At 56.5% G+C, this 20,759-nt stretch overlaps 2 protein-coding genes and 1 pseudogene across 2 annotated transcripts; all 3 read left to right on the top strand.

The window, feature by feature from the left end:
- Window positions 1-1,863: 1,863 nt before the first annotated feature.
- On the top strand, window positions 1,864-2,271 carry LOC139002734 (keratin-associated protein 13-2-like). The gene has a single exon (XM_070403804.1). It carries the CDS (start codon window positions 1,864-1,866, stop codon window positions 2,269-2,271), a length of 408 nt encoding a protein of 135 aa, XP_070259905.1.
- A 2,613-nt stretch (window positions 2,272-4,884) lies between these two features.
- LOC139002733 (keratin-associated protein 13-1-like) lies at window positions 4,885-9,751 on the top strand (annotated as a pseudogene).
- A 9,932-nt stretch (window positions 9,752-19,683) lies between these two features.
- LOC139002362 (keratin-associated protein 13-1-like) lies at window positions 19,684-20,241 on the top strand. The gene is made up of 2 exons (XM_070403702.1): window positions 19,684-19,804; window positions 19,910-20,241. Exons 1-2 carry the CDS (start codon window positions 19,684-19,686, stop codon window positions 20,239-20,241), a joined length of 453 nt encoding a protein of 150 aa, XP_070259803.1.
- Window positions 20,242-20,759: the final 518 nt, after the last annotated feature.

Here is a 20,759-nt window from a genome sequence, read left to right as displayed (position 1 = left end):
TCGGTGCCAGGAGCACCCGCCCGCCCTGACCAGGCCAGCTTTTCATGGGAGTCGCCGGGCGCCTTGCAGGATGCTCGTAAACGTGTCCCCAGAAAAGGGGAAGCAAAAGCAGTCGCTGCTACAGCTCAGAGCGGGTCCAGAGCTGCTGGAATGTTCCGTGAGCCCCGTGTGCACAGGCTCCTCTCAGGGAGCCCTCCGGCCAAGGGAGCGACTCCCAGCCACGGGCGGTGCCTGGCCAGCTCAGCTCCATCCTCCGTGCTTTTCGCGTTGGTTGGTGCTCTGGTCGGTTTGCATGTCCCTGCGCCTTCAGAAGCGAGGCCCCACTGGTGTGAGCCTTTGCCACCCTGCGAGCAGCATCCACATTGTACCCACTATTGTAGTCACAATGTTGTGTTCTTTTTCTTAAAGGGGACCCTGAAGTTATAAACTTCAAGACTCACAAAACCTGGATCCAGAGAGTGAGGACAGAGTCACCCCAGTTGGGGAGGGAAGCCCGTGACCTTGGAGGTGCTCGAAGGGCATTGGGCATTCTGAGGGTATTTCACAATATAAATGTGTCCTAGAAAAGCCATTAACGCCGTTCATCTTGGAACGTTCGATTTCATTGAATTGAGCACAGTGTCCACAGGTTGCCCAGGGGCAGAAGGAAACCCTGCAGGTCCTCTCCCCGTCACCCACACTGCCCCCGCCCCCCCCCCACTGTCCCTGTCCCTCACCCGGTCCCACAGTGTCCACCCTGTGCTCCCTCACAGGCCATCTCGGTCTCTGATGCTCGATGCGATTTCCCTTCTGCGAACACTAACGTGAAAAGCAGTGGGTCCCGGAGGTGCCTCCTGGGCCCCGTTCTCCGTCCCTCTGCTCACCTGTGCGGGGCCTGCAGGCTGCACCGTGAGCGCCGCGAACAGTGAGTCACAGGCGGGCACTGCAGGAGGCATGGTTTCGGGAAGGGATACTCTTCATCTTATTTTATTATATTTTTATCTTTATTGTTGAAAGTATTACATTCATCCCTTTTCCCCCATTGACCTCCTCTGGCCTGCCCCCCACCGCCCGCCGCCTTCAGCACCCTATTGTCGGTGCCCGTGGGCCACGCATAGATGCACACAAGGTCTTTGTTTGATCACCTCCCACCGCCCCAACTCGGCGCCTTCCCTCTGAGAATCTTCAGTCTGTTCTATGCTTCCCTGTCTCTGGATCTATTTTGCTCATCAGTTCATTTTGTTCATTAGATTCCACCTGTAGGTGAGATCATGTGATACTTGTCTTTCTCTGACTGGCTTCTTCCACTCCGCATCATGCTCTCCAGGTCCCTCCACGCTGTCTCACAGGGTGAGAGACCCTCCCTTTTCACTGCTGCATAGTATTCCCCGGTGTAGCCGCACCACAGCTTTCTATCCGCTCGTCTCCTGAGGGGCACCGGCTGTTTCCAGGGCTGATCTTCAGAAGGTTCCTCCCCCATAGCAGGTCCCCGCCTGTTGGCCATCGACATTCAGGGCAGTGACTGCGTCCCCGTCTCCACCCAGAAACAACGTCCTCCCGGCCCCACGGGAGGGGCCAGGCGCTCACGGACACGACCCAGGAGGGACTTCCCGTGACGAGTGCCCATTACACACGGCCGTGGCGTCCGTGCGGATGCAAGTCCCTGACTGAGAGCCATAAACCCCAACGAGTCCCGTAAATGCCAGATGACGAGGGTTGGTTCACAGCCGTCACCAGGGAACGGCCGGTGACGCGCCTTCACACAAACTTCAAATGTGGGGACGATGCTGCTGGAGGGGCCACGCCTGTGGCCGGGAGGATATAAACGCACGGTCCGGGGTGACGTTCACACTCTCCTCGCTGACCTGCTCTCCTCTCGTCGCCATGTCCCTCAGCGGCTGCTCCAGGAACCTCTCCTCCGGCTCCCACAGGGCCCCCCTGCGCCCCCCCGGCTCCGCCTGTGGCTCCCACCCCAGCAACCTGGTCTCCAGCCCGGCCTCCTGCACCCCCAGCCCCTGCCCACGGAGCCCCTCTCTCCACGGGGGCCACCAGGAGACCTGCCGGGAGCCCCCCAGCTGTGGCCCCAGGACCTCCTCGCTCTGCAGTCCCTGCGGGACAACCCGCCCTGGGTCCCTGGGCTGTGGGTCCCCTGTGGTCAGGCCTCTGGGTTATGGGGTCTGTGGGCTCCCTTCCCAGAGCTTTAGATCCGGATTCTGCCGCCCCACCTGCTCGCCTTCGAGGGTCACCCAGGCTTGTTGCTACAGACCAGCCTGGAGCTCCAACCGCTGCTGAGCGTCGCACTGCGTCCCCCCTCCCCCCGCTCCCCCCTCCCCCCGCTCCCCCCCCTCCCCCCGGGCCGGCCCACCAGCAGCGCCTGTCTCAGACCTGCTCTGTCTTCACCAGCGACGATGCATCACTCCCTTGTTCTCCATCAACTTCTCACCTCGTCTCTAGCCCCAAATACGACGGAAAGACTTTATCTCAAAAATTCCATAATTAATGGATGAGCCCTCCACTGGGGATGGAATGAATGACACTGGAATCTCTTCCAAAGTTGTATGAAACGCCGAGTCATTATATTCTAATACAGTAATTAATGAGCAGCTACGTGTGCTGTTGCTAGTGTTCACTCGCGGGGGTTTTGACTGGTCTGTGAGAGCGATATTATGGAACGATGAACGTGCACAGGAAATAGGTTGTGAAATTCCAGGGAGCTGGAGATTTGAACAAATTTTGTGGGACCTCAGACTGTAAGTCGTTGGACTCTCGTTTGAATAGACAGACTTTTATGGATTAAAATCTCAAAGTCAGGACTGAGATTGATTTCCTCAGAAGACGTGGACCCTCGGGCACGAAGCAGCAGCTGGTGGTAGTTACAGGCAGCGCAGAGAAGAAAACTTCTGCTTTGATGGGGATGGTTAGGCTTACACATGAAGGAAAACCTGAACAGAAGACAGAGCCTCAGTCCACCTTCACGTAGACAGATGAGATAGAAATGCAAATGAAGACAGATTTATGACCAGATAGAGAGAAGATTACAGGTGGAGTTACATAAATGCAGATGAATATCTAGCTGTGATGTAGACGAAGAGAGAGATGAGACAGACATAGAGACAGCCTGAGAGCCAAGAGCACTTCAAGGAGTTAAGAAATTACAGAATCCAATACACAGGCCATGCAGTCGAAACACACCAGCAAGAGATTCAGTAAATGGAAATATGAGACACAGATGTTAAAGTAACTGTAACTGATAGACTCGGAAAACAGAAGGATGGATTTTAGATGCAGCTGGAGAGACAATTTTCTAGTGATGGTTCACTAGAAAATATTCAAAATAAAAAATCGAGGATATTTTTTAAAATGTTGAATGGAGCTTCAGAGACTATGGAAAGGTCTGACATAATTTCAGTTGAAGCCCAAAAGCAAGATTCTGTTTATATGTGCATGTGTATGTGTTTGTGTTTATGTGTGTGTATTTGTGTGTGTGTGGAGGGGTGATATTCAATGAAAAATTAACAACTAGTGACAAGTTGAGATGTTGACAAGTCCAAGAGAATCAGCGTGTAATAGAAACAGACCCAGAGAGATTTTTCCAAATAGAAGCACCACAGCAATTCACAAATTTATGAGCCGTTCAAACCTCGCGCCTGATAAACACGAGGGGAGGCCCACGCCAGCACCAAGTCAAACCGGGAGCGAGAAAGAGAAAGAGAACAATTTAAAGCAACTGGAGGGGGAGAAAATACAAGTTACTTTTTAAACAGTCACATCAGATTGACAACTGAATTTTAAACAGAAAAAAAAGGGAAGGTAGAAAATAAACAGCCTCAATTTCTGAAGAAAGAAAGCTTTAGACTACTTGACTAGTGAGTATTTTTTTCAGAACTGAAGGGGAAATACAGACAGTTTTAGACGATCAAAAGCTGAATTTGTCACTAGCCTTCCTGTACTAAAATATACAATAAGTGTCAAAAGCAAAATGATCCCAGAATATAGTGAAAAGATGTAGGAAGGAAGGAATCATAAATAAAAGAAAGATATTAGATAAAGTTAAGAAAATACTGCCCATGAAAACACGGGGACAAATATACTATTCTATCCACATACATCAGCATACATGAAATTAAAATACAGAAATTCCCAAAACACAGTAATGCACGAATTGGGGTAAAGATAAGTGGCCTTACAATTCCCAGCATTCTTGTGTTCCAGAGCAAATAGGAAAAGCATTCATGTCGCCCGGCCGGCGTGGCTCAGGGGTTGAGCGTCGACCTTTGAACCAGGAGGTCACTGTTCGATTCCTGGTCAGGGCACAGGCCCGGGTTGTGGGCTCCATCCCTAGTGGGGGGCGTGCAGGAGGCAGCCGATCCATGATTCTTTCTCATCACTGATGTTCCTCTCTCTCTCTCCCTTCCTCTCTGAAATCAATAAATACTGGGTTTCTTACTTGAGGGTAGTGTGGTCAGGCACTCAATGGGAAGAATGTGGCCCCATATTTCACAACCATACTATTCAGTCAATGCCAGAGTCTGCAACTCTAGCTAGCCTAGGACAGTGGTCGGCAAACTCATTAATCAACAGCCAAATATCAACAGTACAATGATTGAAATTCCTTTTGAGAGCCAAATTTTTAAACTTAAACTATATAGATAGGTACATTATTATTAACTTAATTAGGATACTCCTAAGGCTTAGGAAGAGCCACACTCAAGGGGCCAGAGAGCTGCATGTGGCTCGAGAGCCGCAGTTTGCCGACCATGGATGCTGGATGAACTCGGCCACGTCTTCTGTTTTGCCTGCTTTGCGGCGTCTCTGGGGCGGGCGGCGGGGCGGGCGGCGAGGAGATGACCGGCGTCTATAGGCCCCCAGGCCCCAGGGCCCTGCACTCTGTCTCCTACACCAGGGATGTGTGAGGACCCGGATGTCAATGTAAGAAACAGTCAAACCTGTAAGAATGTCTGTGAGTTTCTTTGAGCCCAACTGCCGACAATTGCCGGGAAGCAGAACCTCAACGGATGGGATGACGCTCCGGAGAACACGTTTCTCGCCGTGTTTTATACGTGACATCGAAGGAGGAGACACGGGCCAGTTCATGGAATCCGCTGGTGATGGATTAGGGAGGTGGGAGCCAGGGGAGCGGGGAACCCTGGGATTGAGTGAAAAGTGAAGTGACGGACACATGCTCCTTTCCCGTAGGCGGGGGCCGGGTAGTAACCGTCAGCAACTCACTCACTAACGAGGGGCCGTGGCCTCGCAGAGCCGTGCCTGGGCTTTGGGGGTCCGGGGAAAGGGAAGTCACCCTGACATTCCAGCGAGATGTCATTTATCATCGATGCAGAAAGACAACAGGCTCAGCCAAGGGAAAGGTGGGCCTTTGCCAGGAAAGAACCCGCCTAGGACACGACTGCCCACAGCTGCCTTTTAATTCAAAGGTTTTCGTCTCAGGCCGCCCTGTGGTCACTTTCGGTCTCTGAGTTTGCAAGGCGGCCACGCAGGCCTCCCCTGAGCCTGTCGGTCAGCACGTGGCCCCGTTCCGTCCACACTTTATGACAAAGGCCAGGAGCACTAGGACACATTGCGTGTTCTCTGTAACGGCTGTGTCTCCAGGTACCAGCCGACGCCGTGGTAGCGCCTTCCTGTTACGGTGCCTGGACGGGAGGGGAGGCAGCACCGCCGTTCAGTGCGGAGCTGAAGGGTCCTCCGGATGCTGTTAACGGCGTCTCGTTGGCAGCGTCGGGCGCGAAGAGCCAGGTGCGCCCGCAGGTGCTGAGCGAGGGCTCCCGTCTGTGAGCTCCCGATGCCTATTCGAGTGCCGATGATGTGGACAGACTGGAAACAGGGTGGTGGCCAGGCGCTCAGCCAGTTTTATAGTCGGAGCGCTCCCTGCTGTGATGGCCTCGAGCGAGGGGCGCGTTTTCCCCACATTTCATGCCCACACTAGGCATCTGCGGCAACAGCCTCGGTGCCGGTGCCGGCCTCGCCGACAGAGCCAGCTTGTTCCGCGCCCTCCAGGCTCTGTCTTCAGAGCTGAGTGGTCCATGCTCAGCGTGAGAGCAAGGACGGCCCAGCCTTCTCATCGGTTTATTAAGAGAAAGGCTCCACCTGGAGAGTGGGGGCGTCCAGGACAAACTCCCCCCTAAAGATGGGAAACTATCTAAGCCCAACCACATGAGTACACAGCCCCCCACATCGGAGCCTCCCACAGCCCCCCACATCGGAGCCTCCCACAGCCCCCCAGCAGCAGTGACAACGCACCCCCTGGTTGACATGTTCCTACTATAATAAAAGCCTAATGTGCAAATCTCCCCAACAGCAGGACCAGCGAAACGGCCGGTCGCTATGACGCACACTGACCACCAGGGGGCAGACACTCAACACAGGAGCTGCTCTGGTGATCACTGTGCTCCCACAGGGGGAGCTCTGCTCAGCCAGAAGCCGGGCTCAGGGCTGGCGAGTGCAGCGGCGGTGGTGGGAGCCCCTCCCGCCTCCATGGCAGCGCTAAGGAGAGCGAGCCCGGCTTCTGGCTGAGCAGAGCTCCCCCGAGGGGTCCCGGACTGTGAGAGGGCACAGGCCTGGCTGAGGGACCCCTCTCCCCCCGCCCCCCCCCCCCCCCGCACAAATTTCGTGCACCGAGCCTCTAGTTATATAATAATGAGTAAGATTCCTTTTCTTAAAGTAGAATACCTGAATTCACTTTTTATTAATGATTTTGGCTGAATGTTTTGCTGAAGCAAAAAACATACTTTTCTCAAATGGAGGAAAATGAGCTCCGACTGTTTTCCTCGTTTGTCCGTGGGTCAGAGGCACAGATCGGGCCTCTCCCGTCACCCCGTCTTCTCAGGCTCCGAGGTGATCGCCCCCCTGGCCCCGCACCCCACTCCACGTGGGTCCCAGCCACTGAATTCCCTGGCGGCCGGGGCAGAGGGACACGGGCACGTGTGTGCAGACGTGCTGGAGCGAGGGACAGGGCCGAGGCAGCCACTGCGTCCATGGGCTCAGCCGTTGCTTCTGGACAGTTTACAGGAAAACACACGTGGACGCCTCGCTGATAAGTTTACTGAGAAACCTTCACTGTGTCTCCACCGCACGAAGCTTAGTAGAAGGGTCCCCGGGGAAAATGCCAGGAGCCTATGGCGCAGCGATGGGCTGTGGTGCTGATTCCTGCGTGTGGCACACGGGGGAGACCAGCCGGGTAACGTGGCCCAATAAGGTGTTCTTTTAAGGCAGAACTCCAAGTCCTCTCACCACGCTGACGTGATAAAGCGCGTGTTTTGTGGCTGGTGATTAATTCAACGTGATTAAGGAGAATCTTTGTCTGGAATTTGGCCTTTGCCCCCCAGCGTGTCGGTGACAAGCGTGTCGGTGACAATTTGGAGAAGAGCAGTGGGTGGCTGCAAGGACGGACGAGATTGTGCTGGAAAAACAGCTCAAACATCTAAGCCAATTTGTTCACGGCCCAGTGACGGCGCTGAGCAATCAAAACGGCCGTGGCCGCCGGGCGCACGGCCAGAGGGGACATTTTTGCGAGAATGTGTCCATTTTTACTGTTGGTCAGTGGCCCGGGTACAAAATAGGATGGGGAGGTTTGGGATACAGAACAAACAGTGTACCGGGCTTAATTCAGCTCCGGGCTGGGGGCAGGGGGCAGGGCCACACATCCTTTGGACATTCGTGTTAATCGATGCAGATGAAGTTGTTACGTTTGGAGACGAAGGGAAGGAAGGCAGCTTCCCGGAGCCGGATCCGTGGACCGGAGCCGGAAGCCACGGAGACACAGCTACTGAATGCCCCGGTGTGTCTCATAAATGCATCTCCCCACCGAACCCTCACGCTTTATCTTCAAGAATCTTTTAGTTTTTTATAGTTTTACTAGAGGCCCCGTGCACGGATTGGGGCACCAGTGGGGTCCCCCTGTCGAAACCCGCAGTCCGACATCCCCCGAGGGGTCCCGGATTGAGAGAGGGCGCAGGCCAGGCCGAGGGACCCCACTGGTGCACAAATCCGTGCACCGAGCCTCTGGTGTGCATAGAAGATCTTTGGTTAATCTCTTCCCACCCTTCCTCCTCCCCGCTTCCCTCTGAGGTTCATCAGTCTGTTCCATGTTTCCAAGCCTGTGCGTTCAGCATCTACCCCCTGGTGGTCAGTGCGCATCATAGCTGCTGGTCACTTAGGCTTTTATATACATAGATTGATTTTCTGAGCGAGAGGAAGGGAGAGGGAGAGAGAGAGAGAAACATCAATGTGAGAGAGAAACAGCAATTGGCTGCCTCCTGCACATCCCCTGCTGGGGATGGAGCCCACAACCCAGGCATGTGCCCCAACCAGGAATCGAACTGGCAACTGCCTGGTGCCTGGGACAAAGCCCAACCCACTGAGCCACACTGTCCAGGGCAAGACTCTTTTATTTAAGTTTAAGTGACAAGTAAAGGCTGTGAATGCTTAAGGTGCACCATGTTTTGATGTAGATATATATGGATTGTGAAAATCTGACCGAAATCAAACTAATTCACGCACCTTCATTTCTCACGGTTACGGTTCGTGTGTGTGGATGTGGTGGGAACACGCACCATCCCTCTCTCAGCAAATCTCAAGTCTGCAACACGGTAGCACCGTTAACTACAGCCACACACTGTACGTTATGTCTCCACGGCGCCTTCACTCTGCGAAACTGAAGCTGTGCCCTTGGCCCCACATCCAGGTGACTTTAAAGAGGTCAGTTTGAAAACAGAAAAAATGTGGGAGGAGCCATGTCCACAGCATCATATCCATAAGACCCACCTGCCTGGTGTCCTCGCTCTCATTGCTGCCCTAACAGGCGACCAGGTCACCGGGGAGAGTGGGGACACGTGAGACGAGACGGACCCTCCCGGGAAGGCTCCCAGCCGCTGGGAATCGAGCCTCTGAGCGATTGAACCGGAAGGAAAGTGATGTCACCCCCTCCGCTCAGAACAGATCACCCACCAGCCAGCCAGTCGCGGGCCCCTGGGGAGCGACTCGGGAGCCCCGAGGTTCCCGCCCGGGACGCAGGCCTGGCCACATGGACGCACATTCGTGTCCACAGTCAAGGCAGGTCCTGGGCTTCAGGGTCACACAGAACCATCCCCCATAAACACAACGCCTGCCAATGACCCCAATGTGACTGCGATCCCAGGAGGAGCACTGAGTCCCACACGTGCACCCAGCAATCCAATGCTGCACCCCCACCCCCATGGACCAGAGACACCCTCCTCATGGGCCACACCCGTGGCCAGAGGAGAGACACCACCGTCCAGAGTGACACCCACACTCAGAACCTCTCGCTGTCCCTCAGCTGCTCCCCATCTCCACCACCAGGCCCCTCAGCAGCTGCTCCGGGAACCTCTCCTCCCACTCCCTCGGGGGCCCCCAGCACCCCAGGCTCCTCCTGTGGCTCCCACCCCAGCAACCTGATCTACAGCCCGGCCCTCTGCACCCCCAGGACCTGCCCGCAGGGCCCCTCTCTCCACAGGGGCCGACAGGAAGCCTGCTGGGAGCCCCCCAGCTGCCCAATGCCCTGCTGTGGCCCCAGGACCCCCTCTCCCTGCGGTCCAGGACGCAACCTGGGGCTCTGGGCTGTGGGCCCGGCAGCTGCTCCCTGGGCTGTGGGTCCCCTGGCGTCAGGCCCCTGGGTGACGGGGTCTGTGGGTTCCCTCCCCTGAGCTATGGGTCCGGATTCTGCCTCCCCAATGGCTTGGCCTCCAGTGGCTGCCGATCATCCTGTCACAGACCAGCCTGCGGCTCTGGCTTCTACTGATCACCTTGTAAAAGGCCCAGTTCTTTCGAGTATTGAGGTCACTGTCCACTCAGTACACCACCGTCCTCCTTGTCACCCGTCACCACCACGAGTTCATCCATAAACCACCCGCTTCCTGTTTGACAGGCAGACACTGATGTCGCCCAAAATCAGGTCCTAACATCCCTACGAGTCAAAGTCCAGACAGTCCTCGGGTCACGTCGGTCTCGACAAACGTCGTTTCGTGGTCACGTCGCCATCTCCCATTTACTTATAAAAAATAAGTTCCGTCATTTCGACGTATGAACACATGTGCTTTATGTTTTTATTATTTATTTACCACAAGTAAAGGTCAGGGATTGTTCTCTTTCTTTTATGTCTGTTTACTGTTTCACCTCATCACTGCTGTGTGTGTGCTCCATGTGAGTGACGTAAGGGCTTATGTAGGAGGTTCCGGCTTACGGTGAAAATCGCATTATGTCGCCGGAGGACCGGGTCTCCGACGTCACCCGAGGACCTTCTGTATGTGCTATTGAGTTCCGCACAGAGCAACTGACACTGAGCTTTAGCCTAGGGAATGTGTGTCGTCGGGCTTCCGCGTGTGCTGCCCACTTTGTTGTTATTACTACCAGAGGCCGGTGCACAAAACTCGTTCACGGGGGTCGGGAGGGGGCGCCTCGGCCTGGCCTGCACCCTCTTCAATCCACGACCCCTCGGGGGATGTCCAACTGCTTCTCGCAATCCGGGACCGCTGGCTCCTAACCGCTCGCCTGCCTGCCTGCCTGATCTCCCCCAACCCCTCTGTCTGCCTGATCGCCTTTAACTGCTCCCCTACCTGCCTGATCACCCCTAACTGCCTCTGCCTCGCCGCGCACCCGGGACCCAGGCTGCCCTCCCTCTGGCTTCACCTGGGCCGGCCACAGCCGCAGGGGATCATGGGCGGGTGGCTTTGCCTGGGCCGCAGCTGCAGGCACAGACGCCTGGGACCATGGGGTGGGCGGCTTGTCCCTCTCCCGGGCCGCAGCCTGGCTGGTCCCCATTCTTCTCTCCCCAGTGTTGAGTGTCTGAGCCGTTAAGGCGTGACTGCGTGAGGGCGTGACGACCATTTGCATATTAGCTCTTTATTGTATAAGATTTTCTCTCTTTTTGCCTCTGGTTTCTGCATCAAGAACTTGGGAGCTGTGAGGAGAGACCGACGTGACTTGGAACTGGGCTTGAGCACAGTGCACGGGGGCAGGTCTGAGGGAGTGTCTGTGGTGCTGACGGTGACATCGCCCCCAGCGGGAGGCCTGCGTCTCTGCCTTAAATGAGGGAAACGGGAAGCGGGTGCACGAGCGGGAAATGCAGGCGAGAATGTGACGTGACTGTGAGGTGAGCTTAGACGCAGACGAAGCTTAACTGAAAGTCCAGTATCCGAGTCTCCATGTTCCCGCCAGCAGCTCCCAGGACAGACGCTCAGCTCAGCTCTCTGACAGCACGCAGTCCCCACCCCACAGGCGGGTGGTCCTGAGCCTCCCCTGCTCCCCCGCCCTCCCCACTCCCTACACACCTGTGTGGGGGGATCAGTGACCTGAGGTGGGAGGAAGCGAGGACACAGGGCAACCTCCTGGAGCTCCCCCAACTCCCCGGAAACACTCAGAGCAGCAATCTGAGCCGCGTTGCCTGTTCGTTCACGGGTCTTAGTGGGGCCCCACCCCCTCTCCACGCAGAGCGGAGGCCCAGCACCTGGTGCAGATGGTTCATCTGGGAAAATATTTCAGGACAAGGACGAAGACCCTGGAAGTTACAGCAGGAAACAGGACTGTCGCATAAACGGGCACATTTTTCATTGATTCTAAAGCGGATGGTGGAGCCCTAGCTGGTGTTGCTCAGTGGATAGAGCATCGACCTTCGGACTGAGGGGTCCCGGGCTCCATTCCAGGCAAGGGCATGTCCCTCAGGGGCAGGTTCAATGCAGGAAGCAGCCGATCGGTGTGTCTCTCACACCCGTGTTTCTCGGTCTCTCTCCCTCCTCCCTTCCACTCTCTCTAAAAATCAATGGAAACAGACCCTCGGGGGAGGATTAGCAAAGAAAAGTGAGCAGTCGGGAGTCTGTCCTCAGGGCCTGTTAGGAAGCACAGAATGTCCGTGGGGTTGACACCCCGAGACCTGAGACCTGGCTACTAGGGATCAGCAAGCACCCGGCCCCAGGCCTGGATGTGGCCCTGCTCGCCTGCCCCACGCAGGACACAGACCTGAGATACATGTAGTGGCGATGTCACCAGGTCGGGCACGTGATCAGTTTCCAGGTTAGAGATGACTGACCCTAGTTAAGGCTTCTGTGAACTTCTAAGGCCTGGGGTGTCGGGGCGGGGGGGGGGGGGGGTGGGTGGGCACGGAAACTATGCCTTCTGCCGTCACCGCGACAAGCCTCCTCAGCGAGTCCCTTTGCATAACCCCCACGCCCACGGGAAGTGTCTGGCTGTCCACGCCCGGCCTGTGGGGCTGGGTCCACGTGCACCTGGGGAGCCCCAGGGCAGTCCAAGGCGTCCCCACCCCAGGCCCAGGCAGCCCTCCCGCAGCTCCCACGGCCGCACCTGCTGGGCTTGGTGTAGGCCCCGCGCCCTGCAGGCCGGGGAGGAGCCCAGCGCCGGCTGGGCTAGAGCATCACAGAGCCTCACGCTGAGCCCCCAGCCGTCCGTCCTCCCACGTGTTGGGGGCCGCTGGCTTTTAGGGTTCCCTCTGCATTCTCTCTCTGAGAGGAAAGCGGTGGTTCGACCGGTGCGGAGAGAGCGAGCAAAGGAGGGGTGGGATGCGGCTCGTCTCCTCCCCGATTCCACGTGGGTGAGTGTGTGGGGTCTGCTCCTCCTGTGCGTCTCAGACGTCACCCGATGAAGCCGCAGCAAAGGGGGGCGCCCAGCCCAACCCCGAGAGGTGAATCCAGCCATTATTCCTTATAAATAAATGTGAAGATCTCAGCCACCAAGTGGGGTGGAGGCGGAGGCGAGCAAAGCAAAGGAGGATGTAGGGCTGCCCTTGGGTGAGCGTCAAGGTCACCTGCAGCCTTGGTGACTGTCCTTGACTCGGGCCTCTGGCTCATGCGGGCGATCGGCTGGCCGGGGGTTGAGCTGGGACCTGTAACAAGAAAATCCGTGATGGTTGTGAGTCATTGTTGCCCCTCCGACCCCCAAAATCAGTGCCATGAACTGAGCAACTGACAAACAGGAGCCAGTCGGGGCTCCACTAAACGTGTAGAACGACCCTGTGGACGATGTGGGCCTGCCTGCTGGTAGGTATCGGGGTGCGGTGGCTGCTTCACGGAGAGGATCGGTTCTGACCCGGCATAAGCTGGGGTCACCGGGACCCTCGCCAGACTAACCCCCAACGTCGAGCTTCTCCCCAGGTGCCCTCCCTTCGGCTGCTCAGATATCTAAGGGGATATTTTATGGGCACGTTTCCTTCCGAAATTACGTAATGTAGTCAGTTTAACATTCCTTACAGCATGCAGTTATTTTATATAAAAATAACAGCATTTCTAACTCCCTGCAGAGCAAAAGGCCGCTGTTGTTAGCCTGTCTGTGGTATTAAAGCCTGGATTCTGGGTTTTGTCATATGAAGTTACTGCTGGACGCAGTGAACATAAAAGATAAGATAGTTTCTTCCAAACCGAAAAGACAGTGGACAATTTCACTTTGTAAAGAAAAATTTTTAAATGATAAATAAAAGATCCACAAATATCAGGCCAGTTCTGAAGACATTAAACAAACAATATCAAAGCAAATATGTGGCTGTCACATGGCATCTTCGTTTAAACTTGCTGCATTGCTCCACTGTGTAACGTGTAGAGCGAGTGGACTGGGGGAGACAAGTAGAACAGGAGAGACAGACACAGACAGTGTGGGTCCCTGTCGCCCGTGGGCCTGACACGGGGACACACCGCGGCCTCCTCCTCTCGTGAGCGCAGCTCCCACGGCTGCATTCAGTTACTTGGGAGCCATCATAGGTGACAGGACCATCAGATCTGCAGCTGAAGTCGGACAGGAGACGGGCAGAGTGCATGGGCCGCGCTAGGGCAGGTGTCGTGTTAAACCCCAGGTGTGTCCTGTGCAAACCTGCGGTCAGTCGGCCGGACCCACAGGCCGCTTGGCAGGAAGCGGACAGGCAGCACCTGGTCGACGAGCAGGTTGGGCGGGAAAAGCTGGATCCGCAGCTTAGAGACGAGAAGCTCAGAGACCTCAGCCCACTGATCGGACAGCCCCTGGCCCGCCGCCCAGCGCCCCAGGGCGGGTCCCACGGGGACTGCAGGGCCAGGGGGTCCTCAGGCCACAGCAGGGCGAAGGGGTCCAGCAGCTGGGGGGCTCCCAACAGGTCTCCTGATGGCCCCCATGCAGAGAGGGCCCCCTGTGGGCAGGGGCTGGGGGCGCAGAGGGCCGGGCTGCAGACCAGGGTGCTGGGGTGGGAAGAGCGGGGGGGTGGGGGGTGCAGTGGCCCCCGAGGGAGCGGAGGAGGTCCTGGAGCAGCCGCTGGGGGACGTGTACAGACGTGACTCACAGTGAGAAGGCTCTGAGTCCTGGCCGTGTGGCTCAGTGGGTGAGCGTCGACCTCTGAACCGGGAGTTCAGGGTTCAATTCCTGGTCGGGGCACATGCCCGGGTTGTGGGCTCCGTCCCCAGTGTGGGGCGTGCAGGAGGCGGCAATCCATGATTCTCTCTCATCACTGATGTTTCTCTCTCTCTCTCTCCCTTCCTCTCTGAAACCAATAAAAACATATTTTAAAAAGAAGAAGTTCCTGAGTTTGAAAGCCACGTCTGGGACCGGGATTCGCACCCCCTCGCTGGGTGTGCCGCAGCGTAAACAGGCTCCTTCTGCTTTAACTGGGTTGTAAAGTCAGAGTCATGCATAGGCAGCGTTTGCGGTTTTACGGCTGGAACATGCTGGGGGGGTGGGGGGGTGGGGTGCCGGGATGTCAGGTCCTCAAAGCTCTCACTCACCCTCTCCTGAAGGTCACCAGAAAGGTCACTCTGAGTGGCCGACGGTCCCTGTTAGAGGTGGACGTGGCTGGGCCCAGGGAAGCCGGCGGAATTAGAAATGACGGACACGCCTTCCGCGGTCCGTCTCCACATTGTCCCATCTGGACAGCAACCAGCTGGCCGGTCTGTGCGTGGCCGTGTCGTTGCCGCGGGAGCGAGCGCTGGCTGCTGCCGGGGGCGAGGTCCTGAGGGAAGGGTCCCCGGAGCCTCGGCGGGCGCGGGAGGCGGGAGGCTGTCACGCAGGTCTCACTGCGAATCGCCTCAGTGACCTCTGACCCCGCTCTCCCGTGTCTCCCACGCTCCGGCCAGGAGCCACGCAGACCGTGAGCATCCTCGCTCTCGGCTCCTCGCGGCTGTGTTCACTGGGTGCGAGTTCAGTGTATGACCTGCTTTCTGCTGCTCTGGAAGGTCAGAGGTCATTCATCGGAGATGCTGAAGGAGCATTGACAACAAGGCAGCCCAGCCGGTTGCTCAGTGGTTAGAGCGTCTGTCCGCAGACTGAAGGGTCCTGGGATTGGTTCAGGAGGCAGCCGGTCAATGATTCTCTCTCCCCCTCTCCCTTCCTCTCTGAAATCAATAAAAAATACATTTTTTAAAAAAGAAGAAGCAGCATAGCCCTACAGCCCTGGCCAATCTGGCTCAGTGGTTAGAGGGTCAGACTGTGGACTGAAGAGTCATGGGTTCGATTTCTAGTCAAGGGCACGTCCCTGGGTTTCAGGTCCCATCCTCAGCCCCAGTCTGGCTGGAGGCAACCAACTGATGTGTCCCTGTCACATTGATGTCTCTCTCATCCTCTCCCCTCCCTCCCTCCCTTCCACTCTTTCTAAAAAATCAATGCAAACAAGATCCTCAGGTGAGGATTAGCAGAAACAACAGCAAAATAACCTGAAAAACAAACTAACAGAAAGAAGCACAAACCAAGTGGCAAATGCCAGCTGTGTTTTCCTCTGGCGAGAGGCAGTGCTCGCACTGACCTGGCTCCCGCTTGGGACGCTGTCTTACTCTGAAGAAGGTCGATGGGGGTGTGGCCTTCGTCATGGAGCGAAGGGGCCTCTCGCGGATTCCTTCGCTTCAGAGGCAGCAGACTGCCCTTCGCATGAACTGCTCGGTGGTTCTGGCACGTGTTGCACGGTTTTCAGGGTCGTGGCGTGTGCTTCCAGGTGCGCATCTGTGCCCAGCTCCGTGCAGCGGGGAGATGAAGATGGTGCCCGGGGGAGAGATCGAAGAGATCGGCACCTTCACTGGCCGGCCCGCTGGCCGTCTGGTGTATCTGTTATAGAAAATCCTTCCCCTTGCACTTCCCAACAGCAGTGTTTGGGTGCGAAACCTCCATTGTGTTGAGGAGAAAATGTTCAATGTTCCTTAATATCAGATCGCACAATATTCTCTCACAGAAATCTATAATAATAAAAGGGTAATATGCTAATTAGACTGGGAGACCAGACATCTTCCTACTGTCTGACTTCCTTCCGGACAAAGCCATGGTGGTGGGGGCCGAGGCAGAGGCAGTTAGGGGCAATCAGGCCAGCAAGGGGGGGCAGTTGGGGGCCAGGAGGCCGGCTGGGGAGAGCAGTTGGGAGCCATCAGGCTGGCAGGGGAGTGGTTAGGTGGTGATCAAGCTGGTAGGCAGGCAAGGGGTTAGAAGCCAGCAGTCTCTGATTGGAGAGGGTGCAGGCTGGGCTGAGGGACACCCTCCCATGCACGAATTTCATGCACCAGGCTTCTAGTCCTATATAATAAAAGGCTAATATGCATATCGACTGAACAGCAGAACGACTGATCTCTATGATGCCCACTGACCACCAGGGGGCAGACGCTCAATGCAGGAGCTGCCCCCTGATGGTCAGTGCGCTCCCACAGGGGGAGCTCCACTCAGTCAGAGGCCGGGCTCACGGCTGGCGAGCACAGCGATGATGGCAGGAGCCTCTCTCACCTCCGTGGCAGCGCTAGGATGGCCCACTGATGGCTTAGGCAGGGAGCAGGCCTAAGCCATCAGTCGGACATCCCCCAAGGGCTCCTGGACTGAGAGAGGGTGCAGGCTAGGCTGAGGGACACCCCCCCCCCATCAGTGCACGGATTTCATGCACTGGGCCTCTAGTAGGCTACGTAAGAGAGGATGACACTGAAGCAAGTAAGCAACTTCAATTAGGGGAACTCAATATTCATATGGATGTTTTAATGTTCAATTGTTTTGATAAACGAAACAGGAAGGCTTAGAAGCTAGTGGAATGCTTCTTGCTGTTCATAATTAGGGAGCCTAATAAGTGAGGAATGTTTACTGTATAAACTGAGGGTGGACTGTGTTAACTGGTGAATGAAACTTGGCTGAAGGCCAACTTGCCTATCAGAAGACTCTAACGTCTGTGATCTGAACTCGCTTTAGCAACGATCTCGGGTTGGAGCCTTGGAACCCATCACAGGATCCTGACAGGACTCCCGGGCCCTCGGGGTGAAATCTCATCACCCACAAGCGTGGCTGCTCCTTTGTTGTTGTTGTTAACCCTCACCCGAGGATATTATTTTCCATCGATTTTGTTAGAGTGGAAGGGAACGAGGGAGGGAGGGAGAGAGAGAGAGAAACATTGATCTCGAGGGTCCTGCAACCCCGGTCATGCCCTTGACCGGGAATCACACCTGCCAGTGCTCTGACCTCTAAGCCAGTGGTCAGAGCAGTTGTGGTTCCTGTTACATGTTTAGCTAAGGTTTCCCTTAAAACCCCACCCAGGGTCTCAGTCCCTCTAGAGCAGCCCCAGCTCATGCCACTGAGCAGCGTATCAGCCAGGGAGGCGGGTGTCTTAAGGGGAGGCCCCTCCCCCCAGGTTTTTTAAGCCATTTCCTGACCTGGGCGGCCCCATTGACAGCTGCCTGAGGAACTTAGGGGGCATCTGGGAGGATACGGGGGTCCTGTCCTCTAGGCAGAGTGCACGGGACCGATTCAGGCACCAATGCGGACGCCCAAAGACATTCGTTCTGTGTCCCTATCACTCGCTCTAATGCCCTCCCCACCCCCGTTTGTGAAGGTCACTTGTGACTGTAAGTTCTTCCGAACTTGGCCTTTCTGTGACGTCTGCACGGGGCAGATACTCTCTGGTTTCTTGTTTTTCTTCACCTTCTGTTAGGAAACACCCGCCCTGTGAAGCCAAGGGCGAGGCCTGTCTTTCAGGTGGATTGCTTGTTACTTTGTTCTCAGCGGCACCAACGTGACCAAAAATGGCTTAAAGTGTGTGGGGTTGGGGGATTTTTGATCATTTAATCCATTGATGACGTCTATCAGGAGGCAAGTCGACTTCAGAGCAATTGTCCCTTCACTTGAGTATTTTTACAATGTAATTTTTAAAAACCCTCCTGCAAATGTCAGACCCTTTAGTCTTAGTTTCAAATCAAAAATGACAACTAGAACTAGCTTATGACCGAGCAATCCTGGTTCTGGGTTCTGAGTCTACAGCTGAAGAAATCTGAAACCCTAATCCCAAAAGATATACGCACCCCTATGCTCACTGCAGCATCACTTACAACAGCCAAGGCATGGGAGCCACCCATGTGCTCATCAATAAACAATCAATCACACGGCTGGGGTGCGTGTGTGCGTCTGTGGAGTGTTGCTCGGCCATGGAAAACGAAACCTCACCATTTGTGACAGATGGCCCCAGAGGGCACTGCGCCGGGTGAAATAAGCCCATCAGAGAAAGACAAGGACCATGTGATTCCACTTATATTCTCTTGGAATCTAAAGAGAAAAATAAATGAACAAGCAGAACGGAAACAGACTCACAGACACAGAGAACAGCCGGGTGGTGGCCAGACGGGAGGGGGACAGGGCTGGGTGAAGGGACTGAGAAGTGCAGATTGGTGGCTGCAAAACAGCCATGGGGCATACAGCACAGCACAGGGACTGTCATCCTATATAACAAAAGCCTAATATGCAAATAGACCCAACGGTGGAACGACCACTCGCTATGACACGCACTGACCACCAGGGGGCAGATGCTGTACACAGGAGCTGCCCCCGGCCCACAGGCCCCAGGCCAGCCAAGGCAGGTGCCAGTGGGGGCCCCCTGATCGCCCCGCTGGTCACCCCACAGATTGGCCCTGATCATCAGCCAGGCCCAGGGACCCTATCCGCACACGAATTTCGTGCACCGGGGCCTCTAGTAAATAATAATGAAGAACTAGGTGTGGTGCCAGGGGGTGCGGGAAATGTCAGGGGGTCACTCTGCATAGTCTACGATTGGATATTCACTCTGCTCTACATCTGAGACGAATACAAGCTACATGGAGTGTGAACTGTAACTGCCAATAATAATAATAATAATTAAAATATTAAAAATAAATCCACATACACAGGAGTGGCTGGGGCAGTTGGGCTTAAGAAAACTCAAAACCGAACGTGTCAGACGCTCACGTAGCATCTCTCCCACCAGGGCTGTGCCGGGTCATTTCTCCACCAGGGGCACCGACTGGGGAGTTGGAACAGACACCGAGGGTGAATTTTTCCTGTTCTCGGTTGGGGTTCCTAAACCGGAACAAGTTAAAGGCCCCTCCAGACTCCCAAGCACTTTCAGAGCCTGAAGCTCCCAGTGATCACCACGGTGCCCACGCGCCGCCGCCCATTCACAGAGGGAGGAACAAAGCCAGGGCTGCGGGTACAATTACGGCGCAATTACCTCCCCCCGCCCAAGCGAGATGAATGGGGAGACGTGTGTGCCTCGCGAACAGCTGCTTTGAAAGCCTCGCGCCCCCTCATTACCCGCCGCCTCCATAAAGAGGCCTTTGAAGGTGAGCGCATGGCTCTCGGCTGGAGCCTAATTGAGCATCTTGTGAGGAGAGGCCCTGCCGGACCCCAGCCGGGTATAAAAGTGCCGGCGCAGGAGCCATCGCCACAGTCACAGGTCCTCCCTGCACCTCCGCTCAGCCCAGAACCAGAACCAGAACAGAACCCGACAGCATGTCCTACAGCCTCAGCTCCCGGACCCTCTCCTCCCGTTCCCTGGGCGGCCGCCTGCGGTACCCGGCCTCCTCCTGCGGCTCTTTCTACCCCGGCAACACCTGCTCCGGCAACGTCTACCCTGGCAACGTCTACCCCGGCAACACCTGCTCCAGTAACGTCTACCCCGGCAACACCTGCTCCAGTAACGTCTACCCCGGCAACACCTGCTCCGGCAACATCTACTCCGGCAACGTGGCCTACACCCAGGGCACCTGCCAGGAGGACTCCCCGCCCTACGGCTGCCAGGAGACCTGCTGGGAGCCCGCCGGCTACCAGGCGCCCTCCTACGGCCGCAGGTCCTCCTCGCTCCGCCGGTCCTACCAGGCCACCTGCCCGGGCTCCCTGGGCTGCGGCAGCACCGGCCTCGGGCCTTTCGGTTACGGAGGCTCCCCTGCCCAGTCCCCGGGCTGTGGGGCCGGCTACTGCCGTCCCACCTACGTCTCCTCGTCCAGGACCTACCAGGGCCCCTCTTTCCAGCCGGCCTGCGGCTCGGGCTGCTATGGACAGACTTACTGACAGCCTCTGACCCCCGGGGACGCCTGCACCTGAGCGGCACCCCAGGACGTCCGGCCTCGGCCTCGGCTGGACCCGCCTCGCAGCCTCCTGAACCCCGCTTCCTGGGGCCCAGCCCCCGGGACCTTCTCTGCCGGCCTGGGAGCCGGAGCTCGGCGGCTTCTGAGGCTCTCCCTCTCCTCCCGTCACTGTCCGCGTGGACGTGGCATTGAAATAAAAGCTGTCTGCGATGAGCTGCGGTGCTGGTGCTGTGTTGTTTGTGCAGGCGCTGCGTTTAGGGAGAGGAAGCTGCGCCTCCGCCGCTGCCGGGAGGCGGGGGGGGGGGGGGGGTGTCTCCGTGTCCCCTGGGCCATTGGTGTTTGCGGGCGGGAAGCAGGGGGGGGGGGGGGGAGGAGAGACCACGGCCCCTCCTCGGTGCTGGTCCCCCTGTGGCTTCGGGGATGCTGTTGGCTTCCTGGGAACCACATGCTTGGAGCTCCGACTGCGGAGCCGGCGAGACGGGACTCCCTGCCTCCGGCCAG

This window comes from Myotis yumanensis, unplaced genomic scaffold (assembly GCF_028538775.1).
Source record: "Myotis yumanensis isolate MYYU_CA2020_CCGP unplaced genomic scaffold, mMyoYum1.0.hap1 SCAF_2, whole genome shotgun sequence".
Classification (NCBI taxonomy): Eukaryota; Metazoa; Chordata; class Mammalia; order Chiroptera; family Vespertilionidae; genus Myotis; species Myotis yumanensis.
Note: the sequence above shows the minus strand (reverse complement) of the source record. Positions and strands in the feature narration are given on the sequence as shown.